Source organism: Colossoma macropomum, unplaced genomic scaffold, assembly GCF_904425465.1.
Source record: "Colossoma macropomum unplaced genomic scaffold, Colossoma_macropomum, whole genome shotgun sequence".
In the NCBI taxonomy this organism is placed as follows: domain Eukaryota; kingdom Metazoa; phylum Chordata; class Actinopteri; order Characiformes; family Serrasalmidae; genus Colossoma; species Colossoma macropomum.
Window position 1 is genome coordinate 39377438 of NW_023494793.1, and position 21310 is coordinate 39398747.

General features: G+C 39.4%; 1 protein-coding gene across 5 annotated transcripts in view; it reads right to left on the bottom strand.

Annotated features, from left to right (window-relative positions):
* Window positions 1-18400, bottom strand: part of nfic (nuclear factor I/C) — a 228030-nt gene extending 209630 nt beyond the window's left edge. For all 5 annotated transcript variants that reach the window (XM_036579516.1, XM_036579515.1, XM_036579514.1 and 2 more), the window contains exon 1: window positions 17967-18400. In XM_036579516.1, coding sequence (XP_036435409.1) covers window positions 17967-17996 — 30 coding nt within the window. In that variant the 5' untranslated portion in view covers window positions 17997-18400. The remainder of the gene's footprint in view (window positions 1-17966) is intronic.
* Window positions 18401-21310: the final 2910 nt, after the last annotated feature.

Genomic DNA, 21310 nt, shown 5'->3' on the forward strand with positions numbered 1-21310 from the left:
CCGCCGTGTTTTGATTTTCAATTGAAACGTGACTAATAGGATCATCTTAAGAAGAATTTAACCAGTTTACGACCCACTCGTAATCCACATCAAGTGAAAATGAAACATGCAAATTAATGCCGACTTTCACAAAGTCTGAAACTGAAGGACTGTGACGCTGCGTGAAATATTTAACCTGAGTCAGTGCAGTTCTGCACGTGCTTACGCAGTTAAACCAGGCTGACCTCATCATGGGGAGTTTGATCCCTGGCGCTGCCACAGCCATCCATAACCGGGAGTGCAAGAGAGCATAACTGACCTCTCTCTCTCTGGGTGGGCAAAATAGTCCTTCCCCAACTCTCAGTGCAATGCTAGCCAATGTGGGTGTAGATTAGTTAACAAAATTAGCAGTTAGCGCCCCCCCACAAGCACACTGAACTGTACGCTGACACTGAGCGGCAGTTAAAAAAATTGCAGTGGCTAATGTCGTGTTCCTCAGGGGAAACATGTGCTAGCCTCTCAGCTTGGTAGCACTGTGTGATTAGGAAAGACTTAGCTCGAGGGCGGAACTGACAATTACTAAAATTGGGTTTAAATAAATAAATATCAGGCTAAGTTTAATGATTTTTAATGATTTTTTTTTTTAATAAGAGGAACTACGAGCGCAGGCAGTGCACTAAAATGACATCACCAATCCAAAATACTTTGGGACTTTGGGACTCGCTGATTATACAGCTTCAACTCTTCTATGAGGTGGTAGAATCCCCCATGTCGTCTTGCTATGAATGGGCCTTCTCCTCTGACAGTGGGAGAGTTTCCATTTTTCTCACACTTATCCAAATTATACTCCAGGAATATTAAAGGATGTTTACAATTACTGGCACTTTTGTTAGATTTATTTATTTAGAACCACTACCATCCAACAATGTGCAATACCCTCATGTGCAATTTCATAACTGCTATATTCCTTCGTTATTTTTTTTTATTATTTGAAATGATACAATCTTTTCCTTTTAATATCTTGCATTTCATATTACACTGTAAAAAATGAGAAGTCTGCTCAACTTAAAATGATACAGTAACTGATTTCATGGCTTTTCTTGAGTTGACTCAACTTGAGGACACCAGAGTTCACACAACTCAAACTTCTTAGTTGAGTCAAAAATTCTCCCAGCTGCGGTTTCTAGGTCTGCATCTCAGTTAAATAAACAAAAATGAACTTGCATTTTTTTTTACTCGGTTTCCCCTCTAGCTGGCGCTCCTTCTTCGCACAGTCAATTATTAGACAGTTGCACCACATGAGACGATGCCATGCTTTAAAGTTAAAACAACAAATCTTTTCTCCAGTGTTTTGACACAAAATCTGAGTTGCTTCGAGTGTTCCTGAGTGGTGCAGTGGGCCCAGTGATGCCATAGCCATCCATAAGTGTGTACCCAACAGGAAAAATGTCTAGCAAGAGTGTGGAAAGGCTACGTTCACATTACCAGGTTGAAGTGGCACAAATCAGATTTTTTGCCCTGATGTGACTCAGATCTGATGTTTTCAGAGCACAAATCTTATCTTTTCAAATCCAACCTGAGTCACTTTCATATGTGGTCCTAGATCAGATACGTATCTGATTTGTGGCCATGCAACCTTAATGTGAAGCTCAGATCGGAATTCATGTGCTTTTTCCCACTGCGCGTACACCATCATTAAGCGTTACCATGGCAGCAGCGCCGAACAGAGGTTAAAGCCTGTAAACGGTGGAAAAGCAGCTCATCTCACCTTTTTTTCTTTCGTCTCGCTCTAATAATGAAGCTGAGAGCTGATCAGAGTTAATGATCTTCTCAGCGAAGCTCGTTCTGCTCGTTAGTTTGTGCTGATGATGAAAGTGAGTCATTCACATGACGTTACTGAGTAGGATGTGCGCATGCGGGTCATTTCAGGACGCCAGATCGTCACATTAATGACAGATTTGAATCACTTACCTAAATGATTGTGAACCATCGAGTCAGAGAGATCAGATTTGAGCAAAAAATGGGATTTGAGCAACGAGGCTTGTAATGTGAACGTAGCCAAAGAGTCCTGGCTAGAGGGGAAATTGAGTATAAAAAAATGTTCATTTTATTTACCTGACTGAGATGCAGAGCTAAACAAATTAAGTTTGAGTTGTGTGAACTCTTGCATCCTCAAGTTGAGCCAACTCAAGAAAAGCCATGAAATCAGTTACTACATCATTTTGAGTTGATCTGACCTCTCATTTTTAACAGTGTAGCTTATATTTTTCTTTATTCTTGGTTTTAATGTTTGTTAACGCACCGTTAGGACTGCTGCCCAGTTTCATGGTGCAAAGACAATGAAGTATCTTATCTGATCTCCTTTTACACTGGGTGAGTTTCCATTTTTCCGTTTTGGAAAAAGCAGCACAGAACGAAGTTGCTGATGATACCTGATCCTAGTGCACCATTATTGCCTTAACAGTGAAAAAACTCCAATTCCAAAACAAATCAAAGCATCCCCAAACTTCTGATTTAATCTCAACTGCTGGGTTGCACGATTGCTTATAAGCACTTCAGTCACCGTGTCCTTTAGCGGTAGGGGATTACACTGCATCAGAGTTTTCATATGTTAACATTTGCACACTTTTTTAATGAATGTATTTGATTGGCTGATATGTAATACTGCTGCGGAGGGCAAACTGAGATAATGCACCAGAAAGGCCTTGAGTTCTGCGACTCCAGATAAAGAGCCAGTGTTTTAAATACAGATAAACACAAGCGGGTGATTGTGAGTGCAGGTATGCAACAGGTTTAAGGCTATTTCAAGTTCCAGCAAAACAAAATTAAAGCTGTAGCTAGAGGCCATTACTCAATTCCGTGTCAGCTGAACAATGAACAATGCATATGAACCCCAACGGAACTCCATTAGAACTGCCTGAACTCTGTTTCTGTGACTTTCTGAATCTATCAAAGGCTAAAAAAAAACAAAAAAACAAAAGCAGGCAGTGTCCCAACCTGCACATACGGGTTCAAAAATAATATATAATCAGGTATGAGAAGATTACAATGTGTATAAATATAATATATACCAATCACTCTCTGCTCATGGGGATGTGCATTGTCTACACACAGTGCAGTGCAAAAGTCTTCTGGGAAAATCACACATAAAGCTGTTCATCTGGGTTAGCATTCATTTTTAAAGGGGATATTAAAGAGGAATTCCATCCATTTTTGAAATGTTCTGCATAATTAAACAGTTATGATGCAAACAGAGTCATTCAGCGTCGTTTGGTGTGAAATGCTCCGTTCTAGGGAAACTTATTGAGACAGAATTGTTCACAGTGGTGGTGATAGGAACCAGACGTCTGCAGCCTCTAAAGGCTCCTTCCCAGAAAGTTATTACATAATAATATTACGAATATGCTCCCTGAAGCCTGAGACATTGTTTAACAATAGTTTTGATTCTATCTCATGGGTGTTAAATTACATGCAGAGCATTGTAGAGTATTTTTTTCAGGTTTACCACTATTTTATCATCATTAATATTAATTATAAATATTCAGAAGACATGTGTAGGTTCACTGGTGGTTATAGATAGATAGTTAGCATCTACCAGAAGTGTAAATAGTAGCAATAGTGCAACACGGATAGTGCATATGAGCAATAACAGGCATAGATATGACGCATCTATGAATATTTAACTATATGAATAATATATACATGATTACAAATGTAACTACAAATGATATAAATATGTACGACCCCGTTTCCAAAAAAATGGCTATATTTGTGTTGTACACATTATGGTTCCCATCATCACCACTGTAGTCAAAACGAAATCCACCCTGAATGACTTTATTTACATCTAAACAATTGTGTTATGCACACTTTTTACAACATCAGTGAAATGCCTTGTGATAACTCAGGGCTGGACAATATGACAATATGACAATATATACATTGTTATCGTAATAACTTATGTCACAATACAATATGCTTCTATGAACTATCATGGATATCGTCAGTACTTGTTTCATTATAAAAAGAGCAAAGTGGGGCCAGTTTAACTGGATTTAATGCAACAAAATTTGCAAAATACTGACTGAAAATCATTGCATTTCCAGATTTTGATAGTATTTTTTTAAACATAGCACTACTGGTTCTTTTTTTCCTCATTACTAACTGATCAGATGTCTGAAAAAAGAAATATCGTGACTAAATATCATGAATTTTTTCAAGTATCGCAATATTATATTCTTGCCATATCACCCACCTCTACAACAATGTCTTGCGAAGCAAAAAACTTGTTGCACTGCAAATTGCAAAACTTGATCCACTGCACTTTATTTATACTTATTTATACTTGTATTTATTTTTCATTGTTTCCTATTTAAAGAATAAAAACAAACAACCGGCCATTCCAGCCCCAACCCACACACACATGGGACCTACAAACAAGAACCGACCATAGATACAACATAGAACACATGAAAACTGACTTACATCATTCACAACTTGAACACATAATATAATAAAGTGAGCATAAGGATATTTATGCTTATTGTAATGTTATATAGTGTCCTTACAGGCACAAGCACACTTGCTACAAAGCAGTTTTTGACAGTACTGTATGTGTAATTAGGGAATCAACAGCACATTCGAATAGGTTCAAAGTAAACACATTCACCAGAGAGCGTCTCCTGACTCCCTACACATTTACACTGCGCGCTCATTTCCTCAGTGCTTTAACGCTGCCACTTTGGTTCAGTGAGTCATCTGGAGCAGAAAGCAGCCGCAGCTCGATGGCAGTGCGGCCGGTGTGAGGCAGGGTGCGTGTTTTCCCCCTCAGCTCTGTGCAACTGCAGGCTGGAGCAGCTTCCCTGCAGCAGAAAGCGCAGCTCGGCCGCAGACCCCTGGGGCGCTGGCCTTTGCCTCGAATGCACTGTAGCGGTGGAAAAAAAAGGGCAGTCGCTTATCTTGCAGTAATGGAGACTCTCCATTACAGCACGGGCTGCTCCAGCTGCGGCCCACATACAGGGGTTGAGAGCAGGTTAGCTGAAACGGGGCAGCTCAGACTGCACTGCAGCTACACACACTGCTCATAAAGAATAAAGCTGGAGACAGATATGCTTCACTGTGACCGCTAATCGCTAATCAGCAAGACGATGTGTCATAATTAAGAGCTGCAGTTTTAACCAGTTTCAATAATAACAGCACTACTACAGCCTACATTATCAAGAACGTTGTCTTAAGTTGTAAGTGGTGAAACTTAATCTAATAACACAGAGCTCATAAACCGCCTGTAGATGAGTCAGACCATTCAGAAGCAACCAATCACTGAGAGGCTGAAAGATTTATCATTAAAGATTCAAATCGCAAGTTGAAAGAGTGCAATTTTTAATTTAAAAGAGCTTTTTCCTTAGCGTACATTATCAGCAATGTTGATAAAAGTTTTTTTTGAGAGGGGAAATTTAACCTAATAACACTGAGCGGGATTACTCAGTATCTACTATTATTTTTTCAGTAACTATCATGTATTACTCAGCATCCACCATGAATTATTCAGTAACTACTATGAATTATTCAGAAACTACTATGAACTATTCAGTAAATACTAAGAATTATTCAGTATCCACTACAAATTATTTAGTAACTACTATAAATTATTCATTATCCACTATGAATTATTCAGTAACCACTATGAATTATTCAGTAACCACTACAAATTATTCAGTATCTACTGTGAATTATTCAGTGTCTACTATGAATTATTCAGTAACCACTATGAATTATTCAGTGTCTACTATGAATTATTCATTATCTACTATGAATTATTCAGTATCTACTATGAATTATTAAAGAATAAAGCTGGATGAATTATTCTGTTACAACTATGAATTACTGAGGATCCACTATGAATAACTCAGTAACTACTAAAAATCGTTTAATAATTACTAATATGTAAATTATGTAGTTATAACAGTAAGGAGCTGACTTGTGGATCCACATACAGTCCTGTACGGTTTAAACAGTTACAGCTGGAGAAAACGAGGGCGAAGTTATCACAAAAACATTTACCATTATTATGATAAACTCTGAGATTGAGAGTTCTACCCGCTGTTCCCAGAAAGTACACTCAACACACACAGTCATCGCGCCCTCGACGGAAATTTCCGTGATTCGTTGGCAAACTCTTTTGCTGAGCTGCGCGCTTTCTGACTGGAGACGCTCGCTCTCTGTGCCTCTGAACAGAGTGCATTAATTACAGCTTTTCATCATTAGTCCAGGCCAAAGCCTTCATTAACACGTATTACGCTCTTCTTTGTGCGTCTCTGTTAAAGAACGATTGGAAAAGACACAGAAAGAATGAGAGATTTCTCAAACGGCACATTTGGGGGGGTGTTGTAATCTCTCTTTAGCTGCCTAAAGCTTGTCTGGGCCATTTGTCAGCACATAAAAGTCAAAATATATCTGCACCAGGAAAAAAAAAAGGGAAAATGTCATATCCGGGAGAAAAAATGAAAAACAAAACCTGCAGAGCCTTTTTACCCCAGACATGCACATGTAGAGTGTTGAGAGAAGGCAGCATGAAGCCTTAGGTCAGAGTTTAGGGTCAGTTCGGCCTGCTGGAGTCAAAATCTAAAAGAAAAGTGCTAATATTGCCTGTATCTTAAAACCTTGTATCTCCAAAATGAGAAATTTACAGGAGAAGGAAAAAAACCTGCTTAGCTTTTAATGTAAGTCAATGGAACCAGACTTTTCCATGCAATTTTGGACCATTTATTTTGGTCCATTCATCGTGAAATTTACATACAATGTAGAAGGCAACAGGTATTTTCAAATTATGCCAAAAACTGAAAAATGACAAAAATGGAGATATGAGGTTTTGCTCTGACAGCAGCGATATACCGTTTGCATTATTAGCCTCTATGGCTGATATAAGAATACAGGCCAAGTATACAGCACAGCAGTGTAAGAAATGATAGAAGTTTTCAGGAGACACTTACTCATATCAATATATTTATTCAAAAATGATTAAAAGCTACAGAGAAAATGGGGCTCCTAACAACCACCTGGAAGACCTGCTAGACACCAAAACTGGCCCCATCAGATAAACAGCACTTAAAGCTTTCATCTCTGAGAGAGAGGAGAAAATCAAGCTGCTTCAGATCTGAAAACATCCACAGGTGTTTCTGTCCATCCTTCTACTGTGAGAAAACGACTCAGCGCTATGGGTCTGAAAGGATGTGTAGCTGTTCAAGAAGAACCTCACTGAGAAAAGGAGACGGACACATCAAACAAAGAAGCTGAACAATGGACTGACCACCCCAGAGTCCAGACCTCAATGAATGAACTGAATGTGTTTGATTGAAAATGATCAACCAACTTCTAAGACTGAACTTTGGAGGTGTGTCTGCAGATTCTTTAAAAAAATGAAAGTGAGTCTCCTGAAGAGAATGGAAGCTGTAATAAAGGTGAAGAATGAATAATTTGACTGTATATTAAACAAATGAAGGGGAGCTGTCTGATTTCTGTGCAGTGCAGTACTGTCACCCCTCCATTCACCTCCTTCAGCTGAATATGATACCCTGATATACTTCTCTATATCGACAAATATGCAGTCTAGTCACAGTATAAGATGTAAGATGTACCAAAAAAACATGCTAAAAAGTATAATGCTACAGCAGAGTTCATTATTACCCCCACTCTGACCCCCCGGCTGCTTGACTCCACCATCCGCACTGAATTGTTACTGTTCGATGACTAATCACATAATTACTTCCTCATATCGCAAGTCATATTGGAACTGATATAGCATATTGTTGCTGTCCAAGAAAACAAACCTACAAAATAGTAACTTTACAGAAGAAGGTAAAAACTTTCTAACTCTTTAATGTAATATAGTATAAAGAGATTTTATCCCAAGTACTTTTGGAGCATTTCTATTGGCCCAATAGTTCAAATAATGTAAAAAAAAAACTAAATAAAAAAATTTAGATAAATGTTTGTTTTTTTGGACAGCGATGATTTATGGAATCGATACAATTTCGGCATCATATTTTTCTCCAGTTGGTTCAGGCCTGTTCTCCTTGGTAAGCCCTGGATCTGCTGCTTTATCCCTGACAGTCAAACTCGGAGCAGTTTCTACCGCAAAACCCTAAAAAACCCTGCAGAACTTGCTACAAAATCAATCTCTGAGATGAACTGGCAGAGTGCGAAAAATCAACACAGCCACTATGAGAAAAATTTTTTAAAAAAGAGTCTGAATGAGACTAAAAATACCAACTTAAGCTGAGAAGGATTCTCCGTTGCGATTTCTGGCGCCAAACAATTTACAACATAAACCGTTTTTTGGAAATTGTTGCCACCAGCTCTAAAAACACTCGTCTCCCCGTAATCAGAGTTGCTGTAGGAATAAGCAAACGGCCAGACGGCGTCCAGCGAGACGGAGCGCTGGCTGGAGCGGCTCGGCAGCGGCGGAGGAGTGCAGGAGTAAAGGTGGATTTACAGAGCTTTTAAATAAACAGCCTGCTGGGCCGTGCCACGCCAGCGCTGCGCCTCTTGATCGCCGTCCAGTTGGAATGTCTCTGAGAGCCGTTCCAGCAGCTGCCGGCTGCTGCCAAGAGCCCAGCTTCTTCCTGCAGTGACCTACTACTGCGGCTCCACAGCGCATTACACATACCGGCGCCGCGCGTTAAACGTGCTAGTCTAAAATCATACAATAACACAGATCTGAATATAGGAATGGATATGAACTCATTAAGCATGATTATTAACCCTTAGAGAACCAGAGGCATTTACTCTAGAGTCTTTTTGATCCATGTATATAATTCAGTGTAAATGCACAGTTGGGTTTCAATGAGTTCAACAAAGATTATATTACATTAAATTCAATGTAGTTGTGGTTGATATGGCAAAAATATAATAAGGACACTTCATTTTTCAGTTAGATGAGTTGAAAAAAATCCCAGTAGTGCCACATTTAAAAAGAAATCCAGTTAAACGGGACTGATTAATCTCTCTATGTAATAAAACATGCAGGTATTCAGTGACGATGTCCGCAGTATGCTCATAAAAGCATATTAAGATTTATATTATAATTTATCATGAAACATTAACGATGAAATATCATCATACTGTGCTTCTCTAATTCAATTTATGTTCTGTATCCATATTTAAACAGCCAAAAATCTGGTTATAATGTAAAAGACAGCAAAACAAGACCGTACGTTTCATCAAATTTAAATCATAATAAAATATCTCCTCTGCACTGATGTGGTACGGCTTGAAAGTTTACAGTCTGCACTTTCCACACAATTTCTCCACTTGTTTCAATGAGCTACGAGCAGGGGTCAGCGCTGCCTATTTTAATGGTGCTCCTGGCCACAATATTTCACATTTTTTTTCACACTAAAAATGCAGAGCCTGTGACCACTTGGAGATCTGTGGGTTTTTTCCCCTTTTAAGAAACCACATATTTCACATATTCACAAATTAATGACAGAACTACTCCTAGACGAGATCCTGAGCACGTCAGATATGGAAATGTTCTGATCAGATTTTCGCCAACTGTAACCACCATAATAACACTAACACACTAACGCTAACACAACAGCAAAGCTTAATTATGTAAATATTTCCTTTTCCAGAAAGCAACACCTAACAAGTTTTGGTGCTGAGGCATCCTTGTTAATTGTAAGCACAATGTATATGAGAAACTTAGGGGTGTAACGATCCACAGAATTCGATACAATACGATACGGTGGTGTCTCAATTCGATACATTTTGTCGATACAGCAAAAACAACTAAAAATGTTCCTTTATGTTAATATTTTTACTGTTCTTATTTCAGTTTATTAGCGCATTAAGCATTATAAAATACAATCTTTGAAACTAAACCTGTGCTTTTTAGGAACATAAACATAAGCTAACATTATTTTAACAGTTTCAAAGCAACACCTAACTGTTTTTGGTGCTGATTTATGCTTGTTAATTGCACAATGTATGCAAGAAACTTAGAGGCGTAACGATTCACAGAATTTGATACGATATGGTTGTATCCAATACAATCCAACACATTTTGTTGATACAGCAAAAAAAAACGAGCAGCTAAAAATGTGCCTTTATGTTCATATTTTAAATCTTATTTCAGTTTTTTAGAGCGCTAAGCATTATAAAAGTACAGTCTTTGAAACTAAAACTGTGCTTTTTTGGATCATAAACATGAGCTAACATTATTTTAACAGTTTCAAAGCAACACCTGACTAGTTTTAGGTACTCAAGAATGCTGGTTAGGTTTAACTGAAATGCATACATGATAAACACAGAGGTGTAATAATTCATGGAATTCATAATTCTATATGATACGGTATGGCTTGTCTTGATTCGATACAGCAAAAATAAGATGTGCCATATGTTATTACGCTAAAGTTCAGTTTAGTAAAGCGTTCAACATTATAAAAGTACATTCTAGTCATGATACAGTGATACAATATTATATGCTGTGATACAATTCGTTAAAATATGTTGTATTTTTACATCTCTAAATAAATCTTTGTATTATTCTGGCCATGAATTCTTAATTTCATTGACCAGCATGACTTATCATGCCTTCCCCTGAGAGAGAAATAATGAATATTACCACAACATGCCTTTAGATAGCTGCGAGTTAACTCAAGCTATGAAAGTTAGAGTTTCAGGTGAGCGAATATAAAATCTGGTGCTGTTATTCAGATATTTTTTTTTCCTGAGAGCCAAGAGACTCAGGAGAGCGATCGAGGCGCTAGACGAACCACAACGTCTCTGAATAGGGGAGGAAAAAAAAGACAGAGAAAGAGAGAGAAAGAAAAAGACAAATCAGCCCGACGAAATCCCTCTTCTTTCACGTCCTTATCTACTGGCGCACATTCGAGAGAGGTTGCACGCTCAGGTGGAATCCAAACCCGCCTTTGTAATGTAAATATTTAGCGTTGCTCACCATGCTCCCCGCCGAGGAACCTGGGTGTGATATGAATCGAAGCCAAGCGTCCACAGACATCTGCAGCACAGGCCACATGGAGTCCGCCACTCATGCCAAGAGCTGCGGCTTTTATAACTGCGGCCACTTTTTTCGCGCCACGTACCCTCCACCCTCCGCCGTCCCGTGGTGTCTTCCCCTCTGACGGAGTGCCACAGCCACCAGGGCCCAGCGACACATCAAAGCTGATGTTCTACTTAGGACTTGCGCCATTTCTTTTAAACTCCTTGACAGCTTCCTGGCATTGATTTTTGAGAAACGACAGCCGGGTTAAAACTCAGGAGGAGCGAGGGTAATCAAAATAGCTTAATTAATGTGTTGACTGGAGCACAGAAGGCTGTGGAGCAGCGGGGGGACGCTGGCAGGGCTGCGGCGCTCAGGGACGGCAGGGGGAAAAGTGGGCCATGCATTTCAGACGCATACACAGCAGCCCATGAGAGTCAGCAGCGGTGGTGGGGTGCGAGGGGGAGTGCCACAGGCCCGGGCGATTTGAGAGAAGACCAGCAGCGACACTTCAAACGGTGTGGCCGAACGTGGAGGGGGCAGGGGAGGGCGTTTCGGCGTTCATTAAAGCAGGGCCTAGTTAGCAGCTTAACGAACACATGAGCCAAAACTTCGCAGAGACACCGCAGAGTGAAAACGAACCCCTTAAATGGCTCGAAGTTTTATTACACACTTCTATAACCTAAGAATAGCTCAACTAGTGTGCACTGAAGTCCCTGTAGTTACTGGATAATAAGACTTAGTATATAATAAGCCTGGGATTTTAAGGGGTTAAACTCTTAAAGGGCCCATGTCATGGTTTGATATAGTATGGAAATTGTTAAAGATTTAAATCACTCCCATGTCCATATATGGAAAATACACTGCCAAAACAGTCTGTATTGAATTCACCGTTTTTGTGATGTCACAAAAGCCCACTCATTTACACATATCTACCTGTTCAGCCTACAGAAGTTTAGCTCTGCCCACTCACACTGAAATCGGATTGCTTCATCCTGGACTGCTTTTCGAATGAGGCACTACATGGCAGCCAGAATCAGATCAGAGCTCATTTACATATATGAGCACAGTAACAACAGCCTATGAGCCCTTTAAGCTCTAAAGAGTCTCACATTTCAATTCCTCGCTCTACTACAGAACTTATAGTCGTACAGTACTTACAGTTAGGCGGTATTCACGTTTTTATAGCACCAGCCTTCAGATACTATGCTATTATCTATATAATGCTATGGTTTTGATTCCTTTCACTAAACTGTGACAAAAAAAACTCTCACACTTTTATTCTGAAAGACCCTCACAGGTACTTTAATTGGGGTTAGATGTAATTTAGTCGATTACATTCAACTTAACATTCAGTTGCACTTAATAGATATTTATGCTACAAATCATCCGTGATGCGATATCAAAATAAAGTTTTAAAATAAAAAAAAAACTACAACTTTAAAATACAGGAAAGTTGACCCTAGGAGGAATTTCAGTAGAATATGCTAGCTGTTTTTTTTAACCTAACAACTGGAACGTGTGTACTGGTGCCTATAGATGTGAAAAATCCAGTTAAATCCAGTTTCTGCATTAATTTTATATGCTAACAGCACTTTAAAATAAAAAACTCTTACTTAAACATTATTAATCTGAACCTAAGTAAGTAATATAACACAATTCATGATAAACCCTCAATCCAACAACCAACCAAAACAACAAAAAGCTAAATGCTAAACTGCTCACTAGAGTGGCGCTGGTTGGAGTGCTAGTGCTAGCTTTGTTAGCTGGAAAACAGCTTATATTCTCAGCTCAGGACTCACTTTAACACCACTCGCACGACTTTGCTCCCTCAGATTGGAGACTTTATCCCTTAAAACGGTGTCAGTGGTCAGTTAGCTGTCCTGCGGTGTGAGGAGCTGTGATGCTGCTATGCTAGCATATCTGTATCCTCACGGTTAGCGCTGTTTAACAATTGGCGAGGAATTGAAAAGGTACCTGTTTATATCACCTGAAAATGCCAGTTTATTTTATAGATTCTGAACAGAAATGAATGTCAAAAATATGAAATAATGTCATACAATCACAATGTATCACAATACTTATTTCTGCTGAGGTTTGATAAGTTAGAACTGGAAAAAAAGCCCCATTAAAAAATACTTCTGAAAACAATGAACGCAATATAATACTTTTACTCAAAGTTTCTCGCACCGCGCCGCACTAAATCCAGTCAAACAGGACTAATTATGCCCCCTTTGTAATGAAACATGCAGTTACTCAGTTTTCTTTAAGTGGTGATAAAACACACAACAGGCTCAGAAAAGTATGTGATGCGAATTACATATAATAACAATAAATACTGTCATGCTGTTCACGCCTACTGTCTTAATTTTCAAACACTGTGGGACACTGTTGTGCCACCCAACCCTAGTAGTTTCTGAATAATAAGCTTTCAGTTAAAGGGGTTAAACAGCTATGCCTGTTGAGAATAAGTCATAAGCCCACCTGCGTGCGTTTGTACAATAGTTGGGTTTTTATCTGAAAACTGTTTTTAGTGAACAGCTATAATAAATCATGACAGAGACGTATAAACAGATCGCCGCTCGGATGAAAAGCAGTGCATATTGCAAATAGTTCAGTTTCAAAATGTTGGAATATGTTTAAAAAAAGGGAAAACACAAACGTCCAGTCCATGCCAAAGTGTGATCAGCCCACCGTCTGATGTTAAAATACTTTTGGCAGCCAGAGTCCGGTTATGCAAAGCCCAGAGTCCGCTCCCTCTCTCCTCTCCTCTGCTGCAGGGGACTAATTGCGGCACTAACGGAATGAATCGATGAGAAACGGGGGCAGGACAGCGCGCTGCCAGCACAGGGGAATTCAAACTCTTCCAAAATCTCCCACAGATAGCACTGCAGAGAGTTGGCAAACTCACTCCAAACAGGGTGCGTCCCAGCTCCCTGCACAAGGCCCAAAACTCTCAAACCGTGCCGTCGAGAAGTAACTGTGACTGAGGACACACCAAGAAAAACGTCCGGAAATCTGCGTGAACGCGGTTTAAGCTCTGTACATCTCTGACGCTCATTTTTAAGGGATAATTAACCGCAGCTTGGCTTATTAGCTCTGTGACAAACATCTGGCTTGTAGTTACAGAGTTCCACAGTTCAGCACAGCAACAACTGCTCAAAATATCTGCATCGAATTTTAAAACAATATTATTGTAAAGTTGTTTAGCACTGAAGCGGCGAACGCCCTGAAGCAACCAGGGTTTAATTTCACCACCACTGCATAATGTTATTATTAAATTATAATATATACAGTACTGTGCAAATGTTTTAGGTACCAGAGAAGATTATATTTAAACAGTAATTGGACAGTGTGTATATTTATTTGTTCAGGAAAAGCAATATTAGAATAAATAGAAATATTATGTATATTTCAATTTCTTTTTTTTCTGCACAGCCATGTGCAAAAGTTTGGGCGCCCCTGGTCAAACGACATATTTATATTGATTTTCTAAGTTTAAATAAGTGAACACATTTCTGCACATTTTAATACACAATCACTGTTTATTTGCTGCATTTAACATATCTGGGGGAAGAAAATTAAAATGTGGCCTCTGCAAAAGTCCCAAAATGTTCAAATTCAGCAAACACATAGAACCTGTGCACATTTGTAGGAACATGCCATATTTAAGTCTGTTCCCTGTCGAGGATATTTTAACTTATTTTCACTTAGAAAATCCAAATTTTGGCATATGACTGTAATCAACGATCTGTTATTCAGATCCATGTGTTACAAATTTGTGTTCATTTTTTTTTCCACACAATTTAGTCTTGCACTACAACCCAGCACAAAATCAGGAGGATAAAATACTCCCTTTGGATTTTATTAAAATACAGAGTGCACTACAAATCTATTTAACTATGTTAAAAATGCCTCCACGTTAAAATACAAAACTAAACCGTAGTCGCCTGAACTACAATAAAAAAACATTGATAGCAGCACCTTAACACTTAAACAGTTAGAGCCAAACTCACTGTGTAACAGAATAAACTTTAAAAAAAAAAAAACTCATAAAACTGCAGTGAGTCAGTTTTTTGTTGCAGTGTGTCGGTGCAGCGCTCAGGCACGGCTGGAAGCGCGAGGATCACGGCCCTTCAGGTTGGCAGACTACGCTCCGACCGCCTCTCTCTCTCTCTCACTCTCTCACACTCACACATTAGGGGCACGTCAGGAGACTCCTCGACACACACACACACTGCCACACCGTAAACACACACCAGGCCAGTCAGTGTGCTTCTGTTCACAGAAACAAAGCAGAAGCCTGCAGGCCTCCAACCTGCAACACTACCTACAGCCTGCAACAGACACTACAGCACACAGAATACACAGATATACTGCACATGCATTATCACACTGCACATAAGCCTGAAATTGTGAAACATAGTATGGACTTTTTTTTTATTATTATTTTTTATTTTTTAATAGTATTGAAAATGCATGAAATCTAAGAACGGCTGAATTATAAAATAGGGACAAAATAGGGACGACGATATCAGAAGCATATCTGCACTGGGAAATATTCATTTTTAAAATAAAATCAGCATTAGACGGACGTGCACATCTGACCGATATTTCGAACCCATATTTGATGATGTGTTTATTGTACTTTATTGTAGGAAGAGCTGAACGTTTAGGTGATGCATTAAAACGTCTGCATTTTAGTCAGTTTATTAAATGTTATATTTCTTTGTAATGCTAACTTCTACACTGTAAATGTAAATGTTAATGTATCAGCACTGGCAGATCTGTACATTAAAAATATCAGCAGACAAGTCCCAAATCAGTGCACTGCTACTTAAAAAACTCATGCAGAACATTAAATACAAGCGACATACAGTGCACATTCCTACACACTGTTAAAATAGTTGTTTTTGCTTAAAAAAAGTGAGTAGCATAGCTGCTTTAAACTTTGGAGCTCATTTAACCTCAAACAGTGAGTCAACACAACAGTGATCTGCGCTATTAACTGCAACATAATCACACATAGTATACTAGGTTATTTACTTTTTCAAGCTGAAATTATATTTTACGGTGTACAAAGTTGAAACCAAGGTGAGCTATGGCCTCCACCAAAAAAAAAAAAGGTAATATGCATATAATTTCTGTATATATACAGAAATGTCCTGTATCTCCAAACAGTAATTTTACAGGAGAAGGAAAAAAAACATAAGTAATTTTCAACAGCAGTCAATGAAAAATATTTCATTCCATTTGAGTTGGTCCATAATTCATGATTTTTTCACACAATGAAGAGGCTGGCTTTCAGATTATGCAAAAGCGGTAAACCAGCCCCGAGACCGAAGATTTTAATATGCTTATGCTTGACTACTACATAAATGCTGGTATGCATCTGAAAACACTGGAAAAAAGTAGAGTGCAGTGCAGCTTGACTGCCGACTCCAAGTCCTCACCACACGGCCAACTGTAATTTGCACCGAGTTGGCAATGACCTAAAAATATGACCAGCTTAAAAATAAATAAAATAAATAAATAAATAAATAAATAAATAAATAAACACAACGAGCCCCGAATCAGTGGTGTTGATTATTGATTTTCAGACGATATCAGAGTGCGTCTCATCTGCAGTGCGGCCTAATTATCCAGTGCATTCCAGGTAAGTATGTCGTAAAACTAGAAACGTGGTGGAAAAGCAGACGAGCAACAAGATTAAAGCACGGCACAACAAACACAGCCAGAATAACTGCAAACCTCACGTTACTCGGGCTGACGGAAAGTCCTGCATTAAGTCATTTTACATTAAACCAGCGTGGTTTAAAAAAAAACCAGACTGAGATCTTCAAACTCAGACCTCGTTTCAGTAATTATTAATTCTGCTATTCATACCAAATCCAGCGGCCTCTAATTTAAACCAACCTGGCAAAACTGCACACATGAAAACAAAGGTCACTGGAGACAGAGCACAACTATTTAAAATCCCAGGTCAATAAAAAAACACTAACCCTAGAAACAAACTGACCTTAAAAACCTGAACAGCCCCAAAAAAAAAAGTTCTCAAATATAAAGCCACTTTCACCATGGCCACAACAGCAGCAGCTTCCCTGGAGTCTAATATGTGCGCTTTCTGATTATATATGCAAGCAAAATTCTGAACACATGTGCACAACTGCATTAGACTCTTATTCACAGATGTAGAACATATTAAATAAAAAAACTTTGTAAACTTTTCCTAACTGAGAAAACACGTGTTGCACAATCTAAAGCAGCGGATGTGAATTATCAAGTATTTCGTGCCTCCATAATAAAGAAAATAGGTCAGTGTTGTTCCACCAACAAAAAAAAAAAAAGCCCCAGAAGATTACACATTACCTCCTCTACTAGCCTACACTGTCCTTGTGTGACACGAAAAGGGAGCGGGACGGCCTGCCAAGCTTCGCAGCAAATTAGCAAGCATACAGTTACAGCCACATCGCGGACAATATATAGAATATTGCTTACATAATGATAGACAGTAGAGTTAAATGTGTTTTCAAAGCTTTTGCAATGAACAGAGAGTGAACAGAGAGTGAAAGGAGAGTGTTCGGCTTGTGCCGCTCATTATAACTTTCTTCTCTTTCTGTTATGAGCACCGTATGCAGCACATATAAACACGCAGCAGTCGTCTGATCTGATATTAAACGCATGAACGAAGTGCCTTTAGAAGTTTGCTGGAGTTTACAACGCAGTCACACCACAACGCTGCAACCGCAAGAAACTTTTCAGATACAAAAGCACAATAAGAGCTGAAACGTAGCAGAACGCTCGGCTCTGTTAGGGACCAGAGGATTCTTTTCCAGCTCAGCCTGTGGACCGAGGCAGCACATTCTCTTTTTTTTCTGCCCGCCCTTTTCTATACTGCCCTCAGTCTCCCAGCACAGGCTGTGTGACCAAACAAACAAACAAAAAAAAACAAGCAAACAAACAAACAAACAAACAAGGTGTTTACCTGAGTCAGACAGAGAGGAGAATACATCATTGTTGCAAAAAAATACGGAGCGGGCTTGAGCGGAGAGCGGATCAGTCAGTGGAGCATTTTTCACAGTTAATCTTCATCATCATCCTCATCACCACCTTCATCGCCGTCATCATCTTCATCATCACTCCAGCAGCAGCAGCAGCAGCAGCAGAAGAAGCTTCAGGGCCTCCAGCAGGACCCTTACCTCTCTCTCTCTCTCTCTCTCCTCTCCCTCTCTCTCTTTCTGTGTGTCTCTCTGTCTCTCTCTCTCACTTCCACTCGGCGCGAGCAGAAACGGTGAGAAAGGCGACGGGAACGTAAGCGCGTGCAGGCGGGCTGAGGAGCAGCGAGAGCGCGCGGAGAGCGCTCACTTCCATTTAGGAAATGGAGGGAGGGTGGAGGAGGAGGAGGAGGAGGAGGAGGGGGAGGAGGGGGGGAGAGAATCAAAGAAGAAGAAAATGAAAAAGAGGGAGGAATGAAATGACGTTATGAAAATAGCCCATCCCAGAAAAAAAAAACAGCGCGCGCAGAAGTTAAGGAAGCAGGAACTCTCGCTTTATCCACGCGCGCGCGCGTTCACGAGGCTGCCTCTCCGCTCTGCTGCATTACGGTTTAAACAAAAAACACACACAGAGAAAAAGTATGGAAATAAACGAGTCTCCGTTCAGACAGAAAGACACGCGCGGCGCGCTCGTTCTAGCACGTTCTCTGACTCGCGCTCGCTCTCGCTGTCCCGGCTGGAGCGCGCGGGCACCGTCTGTAGTGGCGGAGCAGCACTGAGAGTCCGAGCGGCGCGCGGAGGCACAACGCGGCGGACGTTGCGTCACCCACAGCGCCCATTCAGGCCAAATTATTATCAACCGAGAGCAGAATCCAGAGCAGGATTAACTCTTACAGCGATGCGTTCACTCAAACGGTGAAGACCGTTTAACTCCCGCCGTGCTGGATTAACTCTCACAGGGTTTAAGCGCTGCAGTAATTAAATAACTTTTGCAGTGAGTAATTAACTTTTTACACTGTTGGATTACTCAGTTTTGGATTTACTCGTACACAGTGCTGCATTAACTCTTACAGTGACTAATCTACTTTTACAGTGCTGAATTAACTCTTACTGTGCTGGATTAACTCTTACAGTGATTAATCTACTTTTACAGTGTTAAATTAACTCTAACTGTGTTGGATTAACTCTTACAGTTACTAATCTACTTTTACAGTGCTAAATTAACTCTCACTGTGTTGGGTTAACTCTCACAGTGTTGGATTAACCGTTACAGTAATTCATCTACTTTTACAGTGCTGAATTAACTCTCACTGTGTTGGGTTAACTCTCACTGTGTTGGATTAACTGTTACAGTAATTAATCTACTTTTACAGTGCTGAATTAACTCTCACTGTGTTGGGTTAACTCTCACAGTGTTGGATTAACTGTTACAGTAATTAATCTACTTTTACAGTGCTGAATTAACTCTAACTGTGTTGGGTTAACTCTCACAGTGATTAATCTACTTTTACAGTGCTCAATTAACTCTAACTGTGTTGGGTTAACTCTCACAGTGATTAATCTACTTTTACAGTGCTGAATTAACTCTAACTGTGTTGGGTTAACTCTTACTATGTTGGGTTAACTCTCACAGTGATTAATCTACTTTTACAGTGTTAAATTAACTCTCACTGTGTTGGGTTAACTCACAGTGATTAATCTACTTTTACAATGCTAAATTAACTCTAACTGTGTTGGGTTAACTCTCACAGTGATTAATCTACTTTTACAGTGCTAAATTAACTCTCACTGTTTTGGGTTGAGTCTCATAGTGTTGGATTAACTGTTACAGTAACTAACTTACTTTTACAGTCCTGAATTAACTCTAACTGTGTTGGGTTAACTCTTAAAGTGATTAATCTACGTTTACAGTGCTGAATTAACACTCACTGTGTTGGGTTAACTCTTAAAGTGATTAATCTACGTTTACAGTGCTGAATTAACACTCACTGTGTTGGGTTAACTCTCACAGTGTTGGATTAACTGTTACAGTGATTAATCTACTTTTACAGTGCTGATTTGATTCTCAATGTGTTGGTTAAACTCTCCATGTTGGATTACAGTGATTAATCTACTTTTACAGTGCTCAATTAACTCTTAACTGTGTTGGGATAACTCTCACAGTGTTGGATTACCTCTTACAGTGATCAATCTACTTTTAAAGTGCTGAATAAACTCTCACTGTGTTTGGTTAACTTTCACAGTGTTGGATTAACTCCTACAGTGATTAATCTTCTTTATAGTGCTGAATTAACTCTCATTGTGTTGGGTTAACCCTTATAGAGATTAATCAACTTTTACAGTGCTGAATTAACTCTCTTTAACTCGCACTGGATTAACTCCTACAACATAAGATTAACTCTACCAGTGATGAACTCTTACGATTATTAACCTTTACTGTCATTAACATTATTGATTAATCAACTCTTGCAATGCTGTATGTATTTTGCACTGTTAATATCTCTGACTTTTGAAGTCCCATTAACTGTTAGTGACAGTTAACAGATAACGACAGTGTCAGATTATCTCTTAATGCGCTGAAATGCAATTGCAGTGTTGGATTAACACTCAGCATGCTGAATAAACTTTTGCAGTGACTGATCACTTACAATGTTAGACTAGATTAACCTTCACAGTGTTAGATTAAATCTTACAGTGCTTAAAGTCTTGAATAGCTCCTGCTTTCTGCAGTGGCACAGCTAATAACTTTTACGTTGCTAGATTAACACTTAAAGTGATTACTAAACTTTAAGAGTGCTGGGTTAACTCTTATAGCGTTTGTATTAACTCATACAGTTATTGCATTGAACTATCACCCACAAAATTAGTGTTATACTGACTACAGTGTTTAATTAAATTGTACAACTTTTACAGTGTTGAATTAACCAAGTGCTGAAACTGCAGTGTTGAATTAACCCAGTGTTCATTTTTCAGCAATGCACTGGCGCCTTATGCTGGGTGTACCCCGACTTGCACCCTAGGGTTAGATCCAATCCAGAGCGCAACTCAGACCAAGCTAAACGGCTTGTAAAAGTGAGTGAGGGTTAATTTGTGTATAGCTGGACTTAATAAAACACCATAGGTGGGAATTCAACATGTAGTCTCAATGTTAACTCAACACTGTAGAGTCTGCTGTGAGTGATGATGAAGAACCAGCAGCGAGTTAACGAATCAGACTGCGCTCCATATAATGAGACAAGTGCTACAGAGTTTTCCAACTTTTATAGGCCACTTAGCAATAAAGGCTACAGCTAAATCCAATGGGACAGGCTCCCCGAGACCTGCTGCAAAACAC